General features: G+C 36.9%; 2 protein-coding genes across 5 annotated transcripts; one reads left to right on the forward strand and one right to left on the reverse strand.

Annotated features, from left to right (window-relative positions):
* Positions 1–517: 517 nt before the first annotated feature.
* LOC121784846 (probable galacturonosyltransferase 4) lies at positions 518–5,698 on the forward strand. Its single transcript, XM_042183096.1, has 9 exons — positions 518–591; positions 700–876; positions 952–986; positions 1,324–1,417; positions 1,491–1,705; positions 2,136–2,380; positions 3,378–3,735; positions 4,094–4,666; positions 5,199–5,698. Exons 2-9 carry the CDS (start codon positions 768–770, stop codon positions 5,472–5,474), a joined length of 1,905 nt encoding a protein of 634 aa, XP_042039030.1. The 5' UTR covers positions 518–591; positions 700–767; the 3' UTR covers positions 5,475–5,698.
* A 4,886-nt stretch (positions 5,699–10,584) lies between these two features.
* LOC121785119 (snRNA-activating protein complex subunit-like) lies at positions 10,585–19,433 on the reverse strand. Of its 4 annotated transcripts, none has more exons than XM_042183482.1 (11): positions 19,110–19,433; positions 17,843–18,037; positions 17,668–17,723; positions 17,317–17,383; positions 17,054–17,230; positions 16,859–16,947; positions 16,681–16,762; positions 12,918–13,013; positions 12,040–12,165; positions 11,697–11,954; positions 10,585–10,931 (listed from the first exon to the last, which is right to left on the reverse strand). In XM_042183482.1, the coding sequence occupies exons 2-11, from the start codon at positions 17,975–17,977 to the stop codon at positions 10,650–10,652; spliced, it is 1,368 nt and encodes a 455-aa protein (XP_042039416.1). In that variant the 5' UTR covers positions 17,978–18,037; positions 19,110–19,433; the 3' UTR covers positions 10,585–10,649. The 4 variants fall into 4 exon arrangements, with proteins under 4 accessions (XP_042039416.1, XP_042039415.1, XP_042039417.1 ...); XM_042183481.1 differs by having other exon boundaries at positions 12,918–13,016; XM_042183483.1 differs by lacking the exon at positions 12,918–13,013.
* Between the last annotated feature and the right edge of the window lie 556 nt (positions 19,434–19,989).

Consider the following 19,989-nt stretch of genomic DNA (forward strand, 5'->3'; position numbering starts at 1 on the left):
AAATACACATTACTTGCATATGTTCCGATGTCAAAATTTAGAAAAAATATTGAGTTTTCGTATCTTTGTAGTGCCAGATTAATGTAAACATAGCTAATAAAATATGTCAACATAATACATATAAAATGTCACATTGATATGTTTAATACACTTTATTGATATTTTAATCCAAAACTCTAAATTTAATAGTTCTTTTATTTTTTAAAATTTAAATAATAATAAAACGAAATTACACATGATAATTTATACACCATTAGATTTTTAAAATCCTATAATATAAGGAAAAAACACTATTAACATAGTAATAGAGGGAAAATACCCCAGCAGCATTTCAGTCGGCATTTCAATTAATCCACAATAATAGTAAGATTACAAAAATAATCAGAATTCATAAATGCTAATTCAATGCTGCTGTTCTGAAAAACAGAAAATAAGAACAATAAAAGCAAAAATACATACAAAAAAATCGGAAAAAAAATTAACCAAAGTTGCGTTTCATTAATTTATTTCTGCGTTTTAGATACTTTTATCAGTTTATGCACAGCTTATCCTGTCGTTTTCTTCTTCTCCATTTCTTCACTGAGTCAGAGTGTAATCCATTTTTACATTTGTTATCATGTAAAAATTGATAAGATTTATTATAACTTTGATTGAATTTTCTTCGCATTGGTTTGTCTTTTTTTGTATGATGGCGTAAAGAATCACTGATTTCTTCGAGGGGTGAAGTCGAAGATTGGCCGTGGAAGAACAAAACAAGGAAGGGAAAGATGAAAATGAAGCTGAGGAAGTTTTTACTTCTCTTTCTGCCGCTGATGTTTGTTGCTCCAATTCTTCTCTGCACCGACACTCTTCAATTCTACTTCCCTTCCTCTACTTGTATGTTTTCGATCTCTAGTTGTTTTTGAAGGATGTTCATTGATGTCAGATCCTCACATTTTCTGGTATTTGCAGCTAGGAATGAGTTCGTAGAAGATGTTTCCGCCTTTGTAAGTTTTGTTTATATGTTAATCATATCTGCTCAGTTGTAATGCGATTTCTATTTGTTTAGATGTTGAATTTCGAGTGTTCTACCCCAGGTCTGGGCACATCTGGAATCCATCCTACTTAAATCCTAATTTTAATTAATAAATCCTAATTGGGGAACAATAAATTCTAATTAGGGGTTCCGTACACTCTGATTGGGGATTGATTAATCTAAATTGGATTGAATTGCACGCGTTTTTGCGTTTATTTCTACTTGCATTTGATTTTGGTGTGCTGTTTTTGTGGAAATTTCAGATGTTTCTTGTTCTGGTTTATGGTGATGTTTGTTTCAATGAACAGGAATTATCAGTACCGCTGAAAGAACCACTGCGCACGTCTTACACTAGAGCATCATCTGGAGAGATTACTCGCATTACAAGACAGTTAACTGAAGGTTTACCTTCTCGCAGTTGAAATGAGCTCAGACTCACTTGTGAATCATATAAAGTGATTGATTTTTTTTACAGATTCAGCAGAAGATGAAACTGAAAAATCCACTTTGAGCCATGGCAGCAACAAGCAGTCCTTGGATGGGAATGCCATAAGACAGGTGATAGATAATGTGCATGAGACTCAGGTTGTGACAGGGAAGGGAACGTCGGATAAAATTAAATCAAGGGAGAATGGAGAGATTCATTCCCTCCATTCTGATGGCACAACAGAAAAGTCTTTAGAGAGAAAGGTGAGATTGCTGTACCTTTAGTGTTCTCTAATCAGACTTTCAACATAACTTTTTTTCAACTTGTGATCTTTCTCCTATGGTTTTATAGTCTTAGTATTTCAACATTTATTGTATGTGTAAAGCTCTTGTTATTATGCTGGTGACAATTGGCTTCACGGTGCATTTGGAGGAGTCTCAGTATTCATCCTAATGCGAACATTGTCTATGAACTGGACCCTAGATATTCTGTAAATCTCATACATAATAATGCAGTTGGTTTTTATCATAGAGTAGTTTTACCCCTGAGCATTTATTGTTTGGATGGATGCAAATATCTTCTGTTTTCATGTAGATTCTGAACCCTGTGATAGTTTCTTAGCCGTAGACATGGGTCACACAACTTTTTAAAATTGATCTAACTTATCTCTCTTTATTCTGCTGCATCTTTTAGGAAATGAAACAACAAAATGGTCCTAGAGAAAAAGTGAACACTAAGACTGAGAAACAGAATGAACGAACAGTTCTTCCAGATGCACGTCTCCGCCTGCTTAAGGATCAACTTATGCAGGGAAGGATTTATCTTTCCCTCCCAGAAACTAGAAATAATGCTCAGTTTATTAAGGAGCTGCGGTTGCGCATCAAGGAAGTTCGACGCGCAATTGGGGATTCCACCAACGATTCCGAGCTGCCGAAGAAGTTAGTTTTATTCACTCTATTAATACTGCCATAGGATTTGAATATCTTGATGCAAAAGATATACTAGTGCTTTCTATAGATGTAGTTGAGGTGACACTAAAGGAATTAAGGAACAAACTGGAATCAAATAGAAAACCACCTCAAAAATACAAGTTCACAGGCAATAGCTGCCTTAGCCACATTGCTGATCTAAACTTCAACAATTATTATTTTAATCTCTTAAATGACTACACTCTACTAATGCCAATAAGATTTTGGGCTCCTGAAACATATGCTGAATCAATCCCTATATTCTAGGAAATAGGCCTGAAAGCAAAAGCCTGGTTCATACCTAACTCAATTTCCAAAGACATCCCAAGTCTTGACTTCAAGTACACAATGTTGCACCCTCATGGAGATACACAGGTTGCACTGCAGCAAGTATAACTGGCAGTCTGGCACTACGTCTACAAGAGACACGTTCAGCATCGGAAGACTGGAGAGGCTGTTGTACTTGGTGCTGATGGGAGTGAGTTGCAAATGCCAGATATTGATTGTGCTCCACAGCCTCTAAATATCATATTCTCATGTCAGCAACCACCTTCCCTATCGTTCAATGTGTTGTTCCTGAATCATCAGGAAGGCAGGTCAGATTTATTGATAGAGTAAAGGAACAAACTGAATTATACCTCGAAAGTACTAGTTCACAGGCGATGTCTGTCTTGCTGCAACAATTCACTGATTTAAACTTCAACAATAATTTGTCTGTCCCCTAACTGACAAAACTCTACATCTTAAATAACTAAAGGAACTGTGGATCCAGAAATACAGTTCTTCCAATCCCTTTATTATTACCTTAAAATAACTTAATTAATATAATATAGCTAACTCTGAATATAAACTAACTAGAGATATCAGGAACAATAACACCATCCCCGTTTGGCCTTGAAAGTAATTGGAGTAGCTCACATCTTCATGTTTTTTATCAGTCTCATTTAGTTATGATTTTGCATTGTAGTGCTCATGAGAAATTGAAAGCAATGGAGCAAACTCTGTTAAAAGGGAAACAGATACAAAATGATTGTGCTGCTATGATAAAGAGACTCCGTGCAATGCTTCATTTGTCCGAGGAGCAGCTTCGTGTCCAGAAGAAACAGGCCTTATTTTTGACGCACTTAACTGCAAAGACAACTCCTAAAGGGCTTCATTGTCTTCCTTTGCGCCTTTCGACAGAATATTTCTTGTTGAACGCATCTCAAATGCATTTCCCCGACAAGGAAATATTAGATGATCCCAAGTTATACCACTATGCCTTGTTTTCGGATAATATACTGGCTGCGGCAGTTGTTGTGAACTCCACAATAACCCATGCAGAGGTCAGGATCTTATTGTGTTGAGTATGTTGATTTGATTTATATGTTTTTAATATGCTAAGACTCCTGTCCCCTAAAAATAGAGACTTTGGGGAGGTCACACAAGTGTTAATCCGAAATTCATAATGTATGAGGGAGAAAGAGGAGAAGTTGAAGTAGTGTTAGTGGATACTGGATAGTGGGACCCACATCATTAGTACTGTAATTTGTGGTGAAAAAGTTTCCAAAAATGAAAAGTGGACTACTATTGGGGGAGTGACCAAAATGGCAAAAATGGACAATTTTTGGGGGACAGGAGTATAATCCTATCTGATTACGTTCTTTAATTTCCATTGTTATGATTTTCTTTGTCATGATCCAGGATCCTTCAAAACATGTCTTCCACATTGTCACTGATAGGCTAAACTATGCTGCAATGAACATGTGGTTTATAGCAAATCCCCCTAGCAAAGCAACAATACAGGTTCAGAATGTCGAGGAGTTCACATGGTTTAATTCTAGTTACAGTCCAATTCTTAGGCAGCTGGGCTCATCATCCACAAATTATTACTTCAAAGGCCGCCGTGCTGAATCTGATTCGGGCCTTAGATATAGACATCCAAAATACCTCTCAATCATGAATCATCTGCGCTTTTACCTTCCACATATCTTTCCGAAGCTGGACAAGGTTTTGTTCTTAGATGATGATATTGTAGTGCAGAAGGATCTTACTGGCCTGTGGTCTACTGATCTAAAGGGTAAAGTCATAGGTGTTGTTGAAACATGTGGAGAAAGCTTTCACCGGTTTGACCGCTACCTTAATTTTTCAAATCCTATTATCTCAAAGAGTTTTGACCCACGAGCTTGTGGATGGGCGTTTGGCATGAATATCGTTGATCTGAATGAGTGGAGGAAACAAAATATCACCGATGTGTACCACAAATGGCAGAACCTGGTAAGGTTATCATTTACATGTTAGCTGGGAACTCTTTCACTTGGGATATATATACTCATTAGTTGGCCACAAGTATTGCACGTCAACTTATAGCATAGTAAATCTATTAAATTTAGGATGTCAACTGTTTAATGGTTGTCATATATTCTTCACCAGTTTCTTAGTTCTACAAAAAACTTGAATAAAAACGAAATCTTAGGCAGATCCCATTGGTTATGGAATAAAACAGTAAATATAAACATGTGGTGTATGAAAACGTTCAATTGTATTGAGTATGTCTATAGTAAATTGTCAGCATAGTTGGAAAAATTCTTTCAATTGCATAAGCATATCGATATACTCCTGAGGTTTCTATGAAATGGCTATTCTATTTTTTTATTTAATCTATTCCATCATGTTTACTCCTTTGAACATTAATTCTTACATAAATATGTCTGATACTGAAGGAACCCTGAATTTACTAAATGCGCCTATATATTTTGTTCAAACTTAACATTCCTGAAATCTCAAGATAAGTGTTATTTATGTGCAGAATCGGGATAGACTCTTATGGAAACTAGGAACTCTGCCACCAGGTTTGATAACCTTTCAGAATCACACCCACGCTCTTGAAAGATCTTGGCATGTATTGGGACTTGGTTATAATCCAAATGTACCTCAAAAGGATATTGAACGAGCAGCAGTTATACATTACAACGGAAACTTAAAACCATGGCTTGAGATTGCCATCCCAAAGTTCCGAAACTACTGGGCAAAGTTTGTGGACTATGATCAGCTATACTTGCGCGAGTGCAACATCACCCCTTAAATGCAAAATGCCACATCGTGATGTCATTCTGGATTGTCATGGCGGTACATATCCCAGGTCCGTGCTACTTTCTGATGGTCTTAACTTTTCGAAACTGAAGCATAACTTGTGTAGGTGTATTTGTTTGTACTATATACTAGTTTCGGATTTATGTAGAGCAAATGAACATGTATATAAATGATGCAGCATACTATTTCTTTGCGCGTTTTTTTTGTTTGAGTTCATTGATGGTGCTCAGTAACGTCTCGGCCCTGTACAGCTATTGGTGCAACTACGGGATAGGATCCCCTGCTGTGCTGAAATGCACAGCAGGGGCTGCTGCCTCAAACAACAAAATAAAATAATTACATAAATTAAATAAATAAATTAATATAATATAATATTATTTTAATTATTTGTTTGAGGCGGCAGCCCCTGCTGTGCATTTCAGCACAGCAGGGGATCCTATCCCGTGCAACTACTCTTTTTTCAGACATATGAACTAGAATTTCTTTACAATATATAGATGCCAGCTAGGCAACTACCCAATACCCATACATGTTTCTATTAATATTCATGTTCTGTGATTTACTCTGTATATGAACCAACTTAAATCAGCAGTAATTTCAACATCACCTAAATTACTTTGAAAGCCTACTAACCCATGAAAACAACAATGAACAATTTCATTATTGTTGGGTGTTTGTTAAGTCATAATTCTGTTGGCTAGCCCTTCATTCAGTCGAGAATTTGGTGCTTGATTCGATTTGGTGGGTTTTGGACATGTTTCGAGCCATGATTGATCCTATGTTCTTTGCAAACATGGATTAATACTAGAGTTTATCTAGTTCGATACCATGTTAAATACTACTCCCTCCGTCCCTAAAAAATATGCACTTTGGGTTTGACATGAGTTTTAATGCAAAATTGGTAAAGTAAGAGAGAGGTAGAGAGAAAAAGTAATTGAAGTATTGTTAGTGGAGAATGAGTTCCACCTCAATACAGATAAAAGAGTTTCCAAATTAAAAAGTGCATATTCTTGTGGGACGGACTAAAAAGGAAAAAAAATGCATATTCTTGTGGGACGGAAGAGTACTATGTTCTTGGCAAACATGGATTCATACTAGAGTTTATCCGGTTCGCCAAAAACAATCTTGGGTTTGTAACTCCAATGATCATGTTAAATATTATGTTCTTACCACGTAATCCCTTCGCCCTACAAGAATATACTCCATATTTTTGGTTGGACACATTTTTAATGCACAATTGTTAAAGTGAGAGAGAGAGAGAGATAGAATATAAAAGTAATTAAAATGTTGTTAGTAAGAATAAGTCTCGCCTCAATAGAGAGAGAAAAAAAGTTTCTAAACTAAGAAAATGCATACTCTTATAGGATGGACTAAAAGGAAAGAGTGTATATTCTTGTAAGACGGAGGGATATTAATGATTCCTAAACTTACTAATAACCTTGGCATTGTTGTTGAGTTGTTGACTGAAGAGCCACATCTTGTTTTCGAGTGATACATTTTTGGTGCACAATTACAAGGATAAATTTGGATTTAGAAATATTTTCTCACTTCCTTTCAACTAAGGTTTTTTCTCTTTCTTTTTGCTTCTTTTTCGGACTTCATTTTAATTACTTTCAACTAACTATGCAAGTTATTTTTTTGTCTCTTGTTATATACGTATTCTAATCATAGCTATGCAATTTTAATTTAATTAAATAAAAATTGTTTTAAGTTATATTCCCACCGTTTTTTAAAAATTGAAACTTTTGAAACAAAACGAGTTTTAATGTAAAATTGACAAAGTAAGAGCTAGGGCTAGACAAAAATACTGAAATACCTCATTTATCATCGCACCGAAAAAAATACCGAAAACCATTTTTCCGGTATACCGCAATTTTCGGTACGGTAACGGTATCAATTTTCCTATACCGTGATATACCGAATATTTGGTATGTTACGTAGAATCGGTATACCGCGATATACCGAATCCTCGGTGCATAACGAAAAATCGGTATATGTTGAAATATTATATATATTACATTATATTTAATATATTTATATAACTATAAAATAGAATTAAAAAGAAAAAATCTCCTAAAATCCTACTTTTAAATATTTTGTGTATAAAAGAGATTTTTTTTGCATAAGGGCATTAGCAATGGGGCGCCCTATGGCGCGCCACGTCAGCAGTTTTATCCTCCTACCTCCCCACCTCCTAAGGCGCGCCCTAAGGCGCGCCACGTCATCATTTTTTAATATTTACAAAATCCATACGAATTTAAAAAAATAATACATTAAAATACAAATTTCATAAACTTCATTTCATTTAATAAAAATTAATACATTACAATGCGAATTAAAAAAAACGCAAACTCAGCGACGGCAGTTACGAGCCCACACTTCTTCAATCATGTCACTCATGAGCTGTGCATGCTCCTGTTGGTTGCGCATTGAGGCCTGTCTAGATAGAACATCTTCGAAGCCTAACGGTAACCCTCTATCGGGTGTGTCGGTCGATGTGCCGGAAGAGCTAGATGCACAGTCGTCTTCATTCCAGTCGCTGATGCTTCCGCCTTCACTCTCGACTATCATGTTGTGCATGATTATGCACGCATATATGACATCGGCGATGACTTCCTTGTACCAGAAACGAGCCGGCCCTTTCACAATTGCCCACCGTGATTGGAGCACCCCAAATGCCCGCTCGACATCCTTCTGCGCCGCCTCCTGCTTTTGCGCAAATAAAACCCTCTTCTCACCAATTGGGCAGCTGACCGTCTTTAGGAAAACTGGCCACCGTGGGTAGATGCCATCGGCGAAGTAGTACCCCATATGGTATTGGCGTCTGTTGGCAGTGAACTCGATGGCCGGGCCGTTGCCGTTACATTGGTCGGTGAAGAGGGTGGACGAGTTGAGGACGTTGATGTCGTTGTTCGACCCGGCTACGCCGAAGTAAGCATGCCAGATCCAGAGCCGATGGTCAGCGACGGCTTCGAGGATCATCGTCGGGTGGCTGCGCTTGTATCCACTTGTGAATTGGCCTCTCCACGCCGTCGGACAGTTCTTCCACTGCCAGTGCATACAGTCGATGCTCCCGAGCATCCTAGGAAACCCGTGCACCCTCTCGTGCATCTGCATCAGACCCTGGCAATCAGTGGTTGTCGGCTTGCGCAAATATGTGTCGCCATAGGCCTCTACTATCCCCCGACAAAAGCTCTTCAGACACTCGCGGCCTGTAGTCTCCCCACAGTGGAGGTACTCGTCAAAAAGGTTCGCCGTGGTGCCGTATGCCAACTGACGAATAGCAGTCGTGCACTTTTGCAATGGTGTAAGGCCAGGTTTCCCGATGCCGTCCTCCCGAAACGTGAAGTATTCATCACGTGAAGACAATGTACGAACAATACTGAGAAAAAGGTACCTCGACATTCTAAACCGGCGGCGGAAAACAGTCGGGCCCCATCGCGGTTGATCGGCAAAATAGTCTTCAATCAGACGTCTGTGAGCTTCCTGGTGGTCGCGTCGGACATACGACCTATGTCGAATAGGCCAATGGACTTGCTCAGCCGCCGCGGCCGCCGCCTCCTTCTCGCGCTGCATTTGCGCATAGCATGCCGCCATGGCCTCTTCAACGGCTGCATCTAATGCTTCGTCAAGCGAACCACCGGATTCAGACGAACTAGAACTATTGGTGTCGTCGCCGAGATTCATTTTGGTTGGATGTAGAGAGAGAATATGTAAAGAGATAGTCGATATGTTCGTATGCACTGAATGAGAAACGAGATTTAAATAGAAAATCAAAACCGTGTGCCATCGTCCGAGTCGATCGTCCGCGACCTCCACGATGGCGCGGACGATGGCCATCGTCCGCGCTATCCTCCGCGACCGAAGTATAGGGCGCGACTATCGTCCGCGCCCGATGGCACGCACCCGCAATGGGTGCGGACGATGCATGGCGCGGACGATGCGCGCCATCGGGCGTGCCATCGTCCGCCCATTGCGGATGCTCTAACAGTACTACGGTATACCGTACCGTACTTCGATATACCGTAAAAGTACGGTATACCGCAATAACGGTAAGGTAACAGTATCAAAAATTAACGATACCGAATTTTAGGTATGATATTTTGTCATACCGCAGTTTTCGGTAAGGTATGCAGTATGGCGTTTTCGGTACGGTATACCGTACCGATCCACCCCTAGTAAGAGCGATAAAAAGAAAAAATGTGTTAGTGAAAAATGAGTCTTACGTGAGAGAAAGAAGTTTTCTAAAATGGAAAGTTCCTATTTTTAGGGTATATATAAAAAATGAAAAGAGTGTTGATTTTTAGAAAATGAAGGAAGTATATGATGATCATACTCTATATTCCGTTTTTGAAAGTAGGAGTAGAAATTAAAGGGTATAATTGAAAATTATGTTTAAATTTACCACCAAATATTTATTAAAAGAAAAAAAAACTATTATCCAAAAATCCGCCGAAAGTTGAAACATCCGTCTTCTATAAAAACAAAAATATCTGAATTAAATAAAAATTAAAAATTAATATAAAAGTATGTTCTATATCATTCACTAATTGACCATAAATTTCACGCCCTTTTTTAAAAATTCATATACCAAACGAAAGATCTTACCCTGATCTTTAATACTCTTTTCGTATTGATTTCTTTTTCTCCGTTGTTTTGCAAAGACAATAATAAATAATTAAAGTGATGAAATAAGAAAGAGAATAATATAGAAAAGAGTCATATATACATTAATTTATTAATTATTTTACTTTCTCTCCACTTTAATTATTTATTATCATTTTCCCCAAACATGTGTCAAAAAGCAGTCAATCGCTTGAGATATCGGGACAGAGGGGGTATAAAATGTATGTTATGAATCAAATGCTCAGTTATTAAAAAAATGAAGCATATAAAATAATCCAAACAAATATTTATTGCTAGTCAAAGATTAAAACGAGTTATTATTTCCCTTGAATGAAAAAGACATGGTTTTTAATTTTTTACAATAACCAAACTCAATGAACTCTGCATTAAAGGTGGTGTACCTCTAGTAATATGTATCATAAAATTTGTGGCTTTTCACAAATGCTTCACAGATTAAATCAACAATGGGTGACAAGTAAACGAAAACTATTAGTGCATATAAATAAAAGACTCATCTACATTGTGAAGGATATAATAACAATTACTCGTGATGATAATCATAGACACCGAAGTCACTATAAAGCAAAGACCTATCTTCATAGTGAAGCATATAATAACAAATATCACAGAAATAACAGGGATTTTCTGAGGCCCATTTATCATCCACAGTCACTTTATCTGCCCTGTAAATTTTGCAAACGGAGCATTTCTTGAACAACAGCTTTGGCTGATACGTGATAAGTGGATAAGCCGATCGGTTCTGTACGTCCTCCGGATGTATAAGCCTCATGTCCCGTAATACGATTAGATGCCTGCAGTTCCCCTGGTGAAACAACATCAAAATACTAATATTAATATAGCTAATTTCAAGCTAAAACGGCACTACACAAAAATGATGAGAGAAGGATTTGAATGATAGAAGAATAAATTGAAAGTGCAAGCTTGTATCTGTTGGCAAAAGACAAACAACAATATACATGCAAAGAGTATCTTAAATTGCAATATGATAATACTTGGCAATCTCAACAATAGGACAGTTGCTTTATTAAGAAAATTGGTTTTAAAAGGAAAACTGGAAAAGGTAAAATATGTAAGCCATTGGTTCTATCATCTCTCTCACCACCCTCCAAGCCCTACCCCGACAAACTCTCATCAATAATACTTCAACAAATAAGTGTGTATTTTCTTTCTTCATCTCATTTTTTAAAAAGCTCCATAATACAATTTTCTCAAATAGGATACAGATGTCACAGTGCCCCCTGCTCCTTCAGCCGCACCTCGCACCCCAGGCGCACGCCTAACAACAATGGTTCTGTTTAATATCATCATATTCTTTTTTTCTATCACACCTTCATAAGCAATGGCTGCACATCTTTTCAATAGGATGGGGCTAATCAATCAACTAGTTCAAAGTTTACGAGGTTATATAATTTATATGGTCAAGTCACTTAAACCACTTATTTGCTTGGAAAATTTTAGAGTAAATAGCATCAATCCAAGCTGGTGAAGTTAGGCATGCAGGAACACACAAATATGAGATTGTGAGTGTTGTGTGACAATCCAAATGAGAGTAATTAGAAACCGATACCTGATGACAGTAAAGATACCCAGCACCGAGGTGGAAACGTAAGTCACAGAACCTTGTACTCTGCATGTGAAGAGATTTGAATCTTGGCAACGGCTGCTTATTTTCAGTGCCCAAAATGGCCTTTTGTTTCTGGCGCACCTCACCAGCAACAATGAATTCCCACTTTTCAAGTGCATCATTCTTGGAGTTTTTGAGCCAATCAAGAATAGTTTTGCTGTAGTCCACATTCGAGTCTCTCATGTCATTACAAAAAACATCCTACAAACAAAAGTATCAGGATGAATCAACAACACAAGGATTTCTTTTTGTCATTACATCCTCTCTTGCCAGTGAGAAAACTTACTTCAATTAAAAAGTATCCAGAAGGATCATACTTCCCAGCCGTCCTCATTATCTCATCCGTCAAACAATATATTTTGTCTTTAACTTCAGTCAAAAATTGTCGTCCCAGAACCAGGAACTCTTGAGTCTACATATTTTTGAAAAACAAAAATCATTAGTGGCAAAGATACGACACGTAAAAATCAATAGAAAAGGATTGCACGGAACAAGAAGAAAATATTACCATGGAAATAACCAGTCAATACCACGAATAGGAAACTGGGAACTTGTTTACAAACAATTAGCTCAAGGATACACCATTTTCCCAAGTTAAAAAGAATTACGAAACCATTCAAAACATCAGTATTAAAATCAAATACAACCAAACATTATTCTTATCTAACGAAATTGGAAGCACAATATCAATTACTATGTTCTTATCCTTAAGTAGCACTAAAGACAGCAAGTTATACTATCTAATAGCATTCCCTACCTGGATAAAATAGTCAACAGTAGAGAGACAATAAGGGATTTTAAGAAAGATAAATCAATGGAGCACAAGTGCCAAAAAGCTAAGCACATGATAGATTTGTGAAATGTTGAACGCCACTACGCCAGGGTATTACTGTAGTTATTTGAAAGTTTGGACATTTTCAGGAAAGCACATAAAGCTCAGGGTAGAGTAGAATTTACCCTTATATGTATGAAATCAAAAAACATTCAGAAGTCGAGGCATAAAGTCCCATTTATCCTTGAAGACTGTATGAAAGATAAATAGTGCTTACACTACATACGGAACAAATGATCCGCTAGATTCCATCATAAATGATTATCTAATATGTAGCACAAAAGCAAACATATAGCCTTCTTTCAAGGTACTACTACATACGAGGAAAATACCTTCGACCCTGTCTTTCTGTTATGGTAAACCTCAAAAGAGAGAACAGTCTCAGGATATTGGACCGGAACGTCACCGTAACTACTTGAGGTTTTCACCTGCTATGTTTTTAAAAATTTCATTAGATACATAAATAAATTGGTTTAGCTCATTATGTATCAAGAGTCAAAAACAATCCAACCACTTTTAAACCCCCCGTGGGAGGATAACCAGTGCACTTTAAATAGTACACATGTTATGTTTATGAGTGTACCCCAAAACCTAGTTATTTGAAAATTTGCCAAAATTAGAATTCATAGTATTTTTTAGTTAATAAGATTTATCCTTGGTTTACACATATTTGATATGAGATGCTAAAGGGCTCAGCATGGATAGTAATAGATTCGTTACTCTATCTCACTGACATGTGATCCAACTAGTGCTACGCAGCATGGGATTCACATTCACATCAATGAACAGATGGTAATTATTTTATTTTGTGGTTGTATATTAACTTTCTCCATCGAGTCGAATAATGTTCGAAGAAATGGTGAGGTGAGCATTCTTGCTAAATTGCATGTTAAGAAAGTAGTTGGCACGCCCGCATTTTCTAAGGATAGAAAACACGGTTGATCGCGACTAGGGGAGGGTTAAAGAAGCGGGGAAGAAAGGGGAATCATACATATTTGACCAAAATATTTAAATAACATAAATAATTGGAAATAAAGACTGGAAAAGGAAACTCTAAGGAAATAAAGACTGGACGGTAAACGATTTTGAAAAGAGCTAGACTCTCAACGATAAGACAATTCTAAAGGAAACTGGAAAAGGCACTTAGCGGAAGCGTTCAAGACACAGAATAATGTCGAGTATGAAGACACGACATATCCAACAATACTAAACAAGACTTAATTATCCATGAACTCTGCTCAACATCCACCACGTCCGTCGCCGCTCAATATGTACATTAAGAAAAACAATATGCAGGGCTGAGTACTTGATGCACTCAGTGGACACATGCCAAAATACAGTTTGTCAAGCCATAATCGAGTGACCTTGGGGGTTTTAGTTAAAAGAACCCAAGTACACTAAAAATATTTCACAAGTTCGGCATTTTCCATCCACATCCACCATCACCATACCATATCTGAACATACATGACAAGGAACATGGCCACGAACCAAGGCACTAGACCGGCCAACACTAAAGAGATAGCACACGATCTACGAGGTGTACACTAGTCCGAGCAGGGTTTGCTGCCCTACTGGGACCCGAATTCGATTAAATATACATGGCAAAACCACTTTCAGATAGGTTCCATCAAAACACAAAAACATGGCAAGACAAACACTTTCACCTCCTTTTCACATCAAAATATATTTAGGACGTAGTCCTTATTTAAAAAGAAAGCCCACCTCAAACACTTAACTCCTCAAACACTTTCTTGTTCCAACCGCAACAACGTGCACAAGTTCACCCTTTTCGAATTAGCATGATATGCAAAATTAGACTTTGCAAAATAAATAAATTTAACAATAAATGCATCCTAGGTGTGTACTCAAAACATCCTCTATCGTTTCGTCACAATAATATAAAGTCCTCGTATTTCCCCAATTTTAATTCATCGCCAAGAAAACTTCATATAATCAATCAGATTCATCAATTAGACGAAACAACCCCAAACATTACTATTACTTTCGATCAGCGCTAAGCAAAGAGTCTGACAAGAGTTTCCATTAAAACAGGACCTTAGTCCAATTATTTTAAAACTAGCCATTTATCACTTTAATATATTTAAGCCTAAGGAAAAAGTCAAACCAAAATATACTCCCTCACAGTACACGTCTATACACCCAATCCAACATAGAACTGAATGAAGAATAACAATTTAAAAGAATTAAACATAACTACTCCCAGCCACCACGTGTATATACTCCTTTCACAACACAATACATACATATTAGTATATTTCCAACTCAACACATTTGCAAAAGAAAAGAGGAAATATTAAATAGTATACTCCTAGCCCCAATTCGTCTTCTTCAAAATTCCAACCGCAAACTCTCTCTCTCCCTACTTCTCAACTTTTTACTCTCTGTCTCCCTCTAAATATCACTCTCTCTTTCTCTCTGTCCTCTTCTACAATTCACCAAAACAGAAACGATCCCAACTCATCTCCCTCGTTCCAAGCTCGGCGCCGCCTCACGCCCCTCCGTCGCCGCCGTTGATACTGTGCTGCCGCTGTCTCTGTCTCAGCACTGTCGTCGCCATCACACTGCAATCCAGCCGCTACCCAGCTCCTCCGTCGGCAGTGCCGTTTCTCACAATCGGTAAGCTCTCGCTCTCCCCTTTCCCCATTATTATTACCCAAGCTTTCATATGATTTCTAATTATAGGATTTCAAGTATTATATGGGCAGACAAAAGCATATTTAAGGTTGACGAGAAAACAAAATGGCAACCTCTAAAAGCATTAAAGATCAAGGCTTTACCAAGAACGCATCATTCAACAGTTTCAAGAATTTCAAGGAATTTGTTCCCGTGTGTGAATAAGTGAAACTAAGTCCTGAAATGGAATGCAGAGTATTCAGCAAATAGTGGATATACCTTTGGAAAGAAGCAAAATTTGCACAAATAGAAGGTAATCACAGCTCTCTCAGTTTCTTCTTCACACTGTGACGTCAAATTATGGAATAAGTATGGAGATTTTCGTATTCAATGGAATGAGGAGAAAATTACCTTCCCAGAAGAGAAGAAAAACTGTACTGATATTGTGGAACGGATGCAGTTGTGGAGAGGATAAAATGTAAAGATTGATTTGTTTGTTAGAGAGATTTTAGGGAAGATGGTGATATTGAAAAAAAACGTGTAGGATAGAAGAATTGGGAGAAGGAAAACTATTTGACCGGATTTGACTAAATAGGGTTTGGAAATAATTAGCTAAAATAAAAGTAGCTCCATTTAAATTAGACTAATCGGGCTATATGAAGAATAAATAAGATATCAGGCCCAAATATTTAATTTAGAACATTAATTAAATTGTGGTGTTTTTATTTTAGTACTTTGGTGTTAATCCAAGTACTTGTTGACGAGCGCCCAATTTTTCCCCTCAACTAATCTCACGTCAATCTCGTTGACTGCATTCATCACATAATTAACCAACAATAATTCAAGCATTCACTATTCCCAATCACAACCAATCAAAACAAATACGGGATTTTACTCAAGGTCTATCACTCGTTCGTTCTCAGAACAAAATCATAACGTAAAAAGGTAATAATAAAAGCGGGCATTACAATAGCCATGAGATGAATGTAGACTAATATCACTGCATGCATATGAGTCAGAGTTACAAAAACAAAACCAAAAAGAAAAAAGCTACCATCATAGCAGATCATACCACCCACAAAATAAATAAATGTTCAATATTAAACTTGAAGTCCAGGTAGTAGGACTATCAAAATTTGCCATTTGCATCATAAAAAGCTAAAATTGTGGTGATAACATATGCTACTCTTAAACATCTAAGATCATATAAAGTTGAAAGCATTAAGTGATGTGATACACTAAAACCAAGTATATTTCTGAATCCTGAAATTGACTAAATCACTTTTGGCTTATGAACTCATAGAAATTTAAAAAGAATGGGCCACATACAATATTGAAGGCCACAACAAAATGGTTATGGCCAAGGAGTGCGCATTATGCAGAAAATTAGATTTAAATTAGTCGTGCTAATCAGTCTATATAAGTAACATGTGAATATGGGAGGAAGAGAATGACAAACCTTTTTTGACACACTGCCTGATTTCAGATGATTTATTTTTTCAGCTTTTGCTTTAACTCCATGTCCAGGCACCATGGAATTACTAGAGGGATGATGTGAAGACGAAATAAGAACAAATTATAAATGCCACCTGTGATAAAATAGGTGAAAAACAATCAGCCACTTTAGAGATGCTTACTTGAAGGAATGTAATCTAACACATGCTTTGTCTTCTTCTTGTTTTGACTTAATTCTAGCTAGCTGCTCCACCTTTACCATATAGCTCTCCTGGAAGGAAGGAAAATTTATGGAACACAATTACAAAATGTAAACCAGAACAGCAAACACAAATATAATCAGAAAGACTACAGATAAAGAGGTCACTAGTAAGCACATCAAAATAGTCATTCTTTTTGCTAACACCCTTCCCCTTCTTCCTCTTCCCAGGTGGGTTTTTGTTTGATTCACTTAAGACAATGGCCTTCTTATTCTCTTCTGTATTTTGCAAACAGCTCTGCTCAATGCCAAGTGCAGAGTTATCATTTGGAGCACCTCCGGCCAGTTCATCAACCTGTTAATATACACAAAACGGAGATTATCAGGTTCTGAACACTAATTTAAACATTGGTTTTTTCGAATAAGTTTCGGAGCAATTACCTTGAAAGCTTCTTCAAATGCTTTACTGACTAACTCATCCTCCTGAATTATTTTGAGCTCATCTACCCTTTTAAAATGTAAAGTGCACAATTGAATATTAAAGTAGAATTCAGTAATGAACAGTACTGATTGGCCAAAATAATTAAACAGAACAAGACATAAAAGTCTCACTGAAAAACCACAAGAAAATCTGATAAGCATCAAGAGTTTGGAAGCTAGAAGCCCATAAGTTTGTCTTCATTTATTAGAAGTCTAGAAGTCTTATCCTTAAATATAAGAAGTCAATAAGTCTATCTAAGCCATTGGATCTCAATGTTTTTAATAAGGATTATGGAAATAAAGAATACTTACGATGTATCTTCATCGCACACCTGTGCCACGTCTCCATATACCTCTTCTTTCAAACTCTGCATGAATCATGCAAAAAACATTGCACAAAATTTAATAGAAAATGCCAGCAATACACTCAAATGAGACAGAAGCTAATGAATACATGAAAGACGTCAGAAGAAAATTAATAGCATACCTCAAGTTCTTCATTGACACTAGTTTCGAAGTCCGGGACTCTTGTGAGAGGACCAACAAGATCAGTGACATATATTGGACCACCAAGCGGAATTGAGGCATAGAGGTCATCTCCACCCTCATCGTGACCCAGCATTATTGGTTAGCCACTCGCAAGAAGCTGTCTTAGGTGGCGTTGGGTATCACTAGTACAACACTACACACATGCCACCAAATCACATCAGCAAATCTCAAATTTTCAATATTCAAGTACTTATATCAGAACTCAGCAGAAACACACATAACAATATTCTGTTTCATGTATCAAGGCCTCAGTTAAAACAAAGGTTTCACATATTCACATATAATAGAACATATATCCCCTTATCGTGCTTGCTTAGTGACAGACATGGGTATGCAGACCAGAACATATGCAAATATAGACACGGCTATTTCCCTCGAGAGGGTTCCGCACAGACCACCCATACCTGTCTCCGGAACTAAGCACTTTGTAGTTTTGTAAATTTCATTCTTGTATAGAAGATGGTCAGCAACATATAAATATGAGTTCTAAAAATAGTTTAAATTATAATCCCAACAATCCAAAATTTTAAACTTTCAATCCACGTTAAAATTTAACACTTGAACATGCCGTGATCTCTATAGGTGCATTATCTTACATTTGGTCGAAGATTCAGATGTAGTCCTGACTAAGGATACACTCATATTATTCAAACTTGAATCCATCTTTTTCTTGACATAATCAGATAATCTAGATGATAAATTGATATATTGGCAGGGATTTTTAAGTCTCTCAATTTAATCATCTCCAAGTGAGTAGAAACCAGCCATTATTGCATATTATATAATACATAAAATATAAGTATATATGCATGTGTGTATGTGCAGCAAAGAAACAAGTTGCTTCTATATTATAACAAAAATATGCAGCAATTGCAGCATATGGAAATATATACCAATACCTATATCGAAATGTATATGAGAATCAAACCATAACCTTCTACATCAACATCTAGGTAGCTAAATATGCTTAATTTGATACCCTTTTGGAGGGAAATGTGAGCTGACTGTAATTATTATTTTTATTTCTTTTACAAGTTACAAATTGAAGGACAAAAATGGAAATAAGTTAAATAATAGTAATGCACTATTAATTGAATCTGCTATCAAACCAAACCTAATGAGAGACGAGAGAGAAAGGTAAGAAGAAGAAAAAAAAGAGGAAGGAGAATGAAACCACCGCCGGTTAGGCGGCTGTGCAGACCCACCAAAATCCTCCGGAGCACACAAAATCAATACTTGTATGCTGGAGCACACTACAGCGAGGCCGACGGCGAAGCAGGGCGGAGGAATTGGCGAGGCTGAGCAGTGGAGCGGCGGTTGATCGGCGAGGCTGTGCAGAAGAAGTGTCGGCGATTCAGAAGGGAGGCCGGCTGACGGCGCACACCACAGTGAGGCCAGTGGCAGCATGTGCAGGCGGGCAGCGAAGCAGGGCGATTGAGCGGCGAGACTGTTCGAAGAAGACAGAGAGATGAGACATATTCAGAAACGGAAAAATGGGGAAGAAAGAATAAGATGAAGAAGACGACGGCCCATTTTTTCCTTAGGTTTTAAATGGACTTAAAAGTTGGGCTTTTGGGCTATCTAATTAAATATATTTAGTTAAATTTTAAAGAATAATTCATCTTCAAGTAAATCTTAATTTAAATGGGCATTTAAAGATGTTTTCAAATCTTAATTGCCCAAAAAATATGTTATCTTCAAGTGAATGAACTTAATTCAATGATCACACACGATATATTTTACTTTAAATTGAAGATGGTTTCAACTTTTCAATTTTGACATATTAATAATTTATTATTAATTATTTTGCAATACATTTTATATAAGATCCATTTTATCTTAACAGATTATTATTATTAATTGAAAATGTCAATTAGTTTTTAAATATATCAATAATCTAACATAAAATGTGGTAATATTTATTAAATACGTGCATATGTATATTAGTTTTTCAATAGAATTCGAATATTAAATATTATTAAAGTTTGATTGTTCTGTTATAACTTACTACTGAAATAAAGTTCAAAACTGTTCTAATCAATATACATATGTTATTTAGTTTTAAGGTATTTAATTTTATGTTTA

The sequence above is a fragment of the Salvia splendens genome, chromosome 21 (genome assembly GCF_004379255.2).
Source record: "Salvia splendens isolate huo1 chromosome 21, SspV2, whole genome shotgun sequence".
Classification (NCBI taxonomy): Eukaryota; Viridiplantae; Streptophyta; class Magnoliopsida; order Lamiales; family Lamiaceae; genus Salvia; species Salvia splendens.

Coding starts and splice junctions, on each gene's coding strand:
- LOC121784846 (XM_042183096.1), top strand. CDS start 768: ATGAAAATGAAGCTGAGGAAGTTTTTACTTCTCTTTCTGCCGCTGATG. Junction 987..1,323: donor TAGAAGATGTTTCCGCCTTT/GTAAGTTTTGTT, acceptor TTCAATGAACAG/GAATTATCAGTACCGCTGAA. Junction 1,706..2,135: donor AAAAGTCTTTAGAGAGAAAG/GTGAGATTGCTG, acceptor TGCATCTTTTAG/GAAATGAAACAACAAAATGG.
- LOC121785119 (XM_042183481.1), bottom strand. CDS start 17,977: ATGCTGGGTCACGATGAGGGTGGAGATGACCTCTATGCCTCAATTCCG. Junction 11,955..12,039: donor CTGGATACTTTTTAATTGAA/GTAAGTTTTCTC, acceptor TTTTGTTTGTAG/GATGTTTTTTGTAATGACAT. Junction 10,932..11,696: donor GGTATCTTTACTGTCATCAG/GTATCGGTTTCT, acceptor TTGTTTCACCAG/GGGAACTGCAGGCATCTAAT.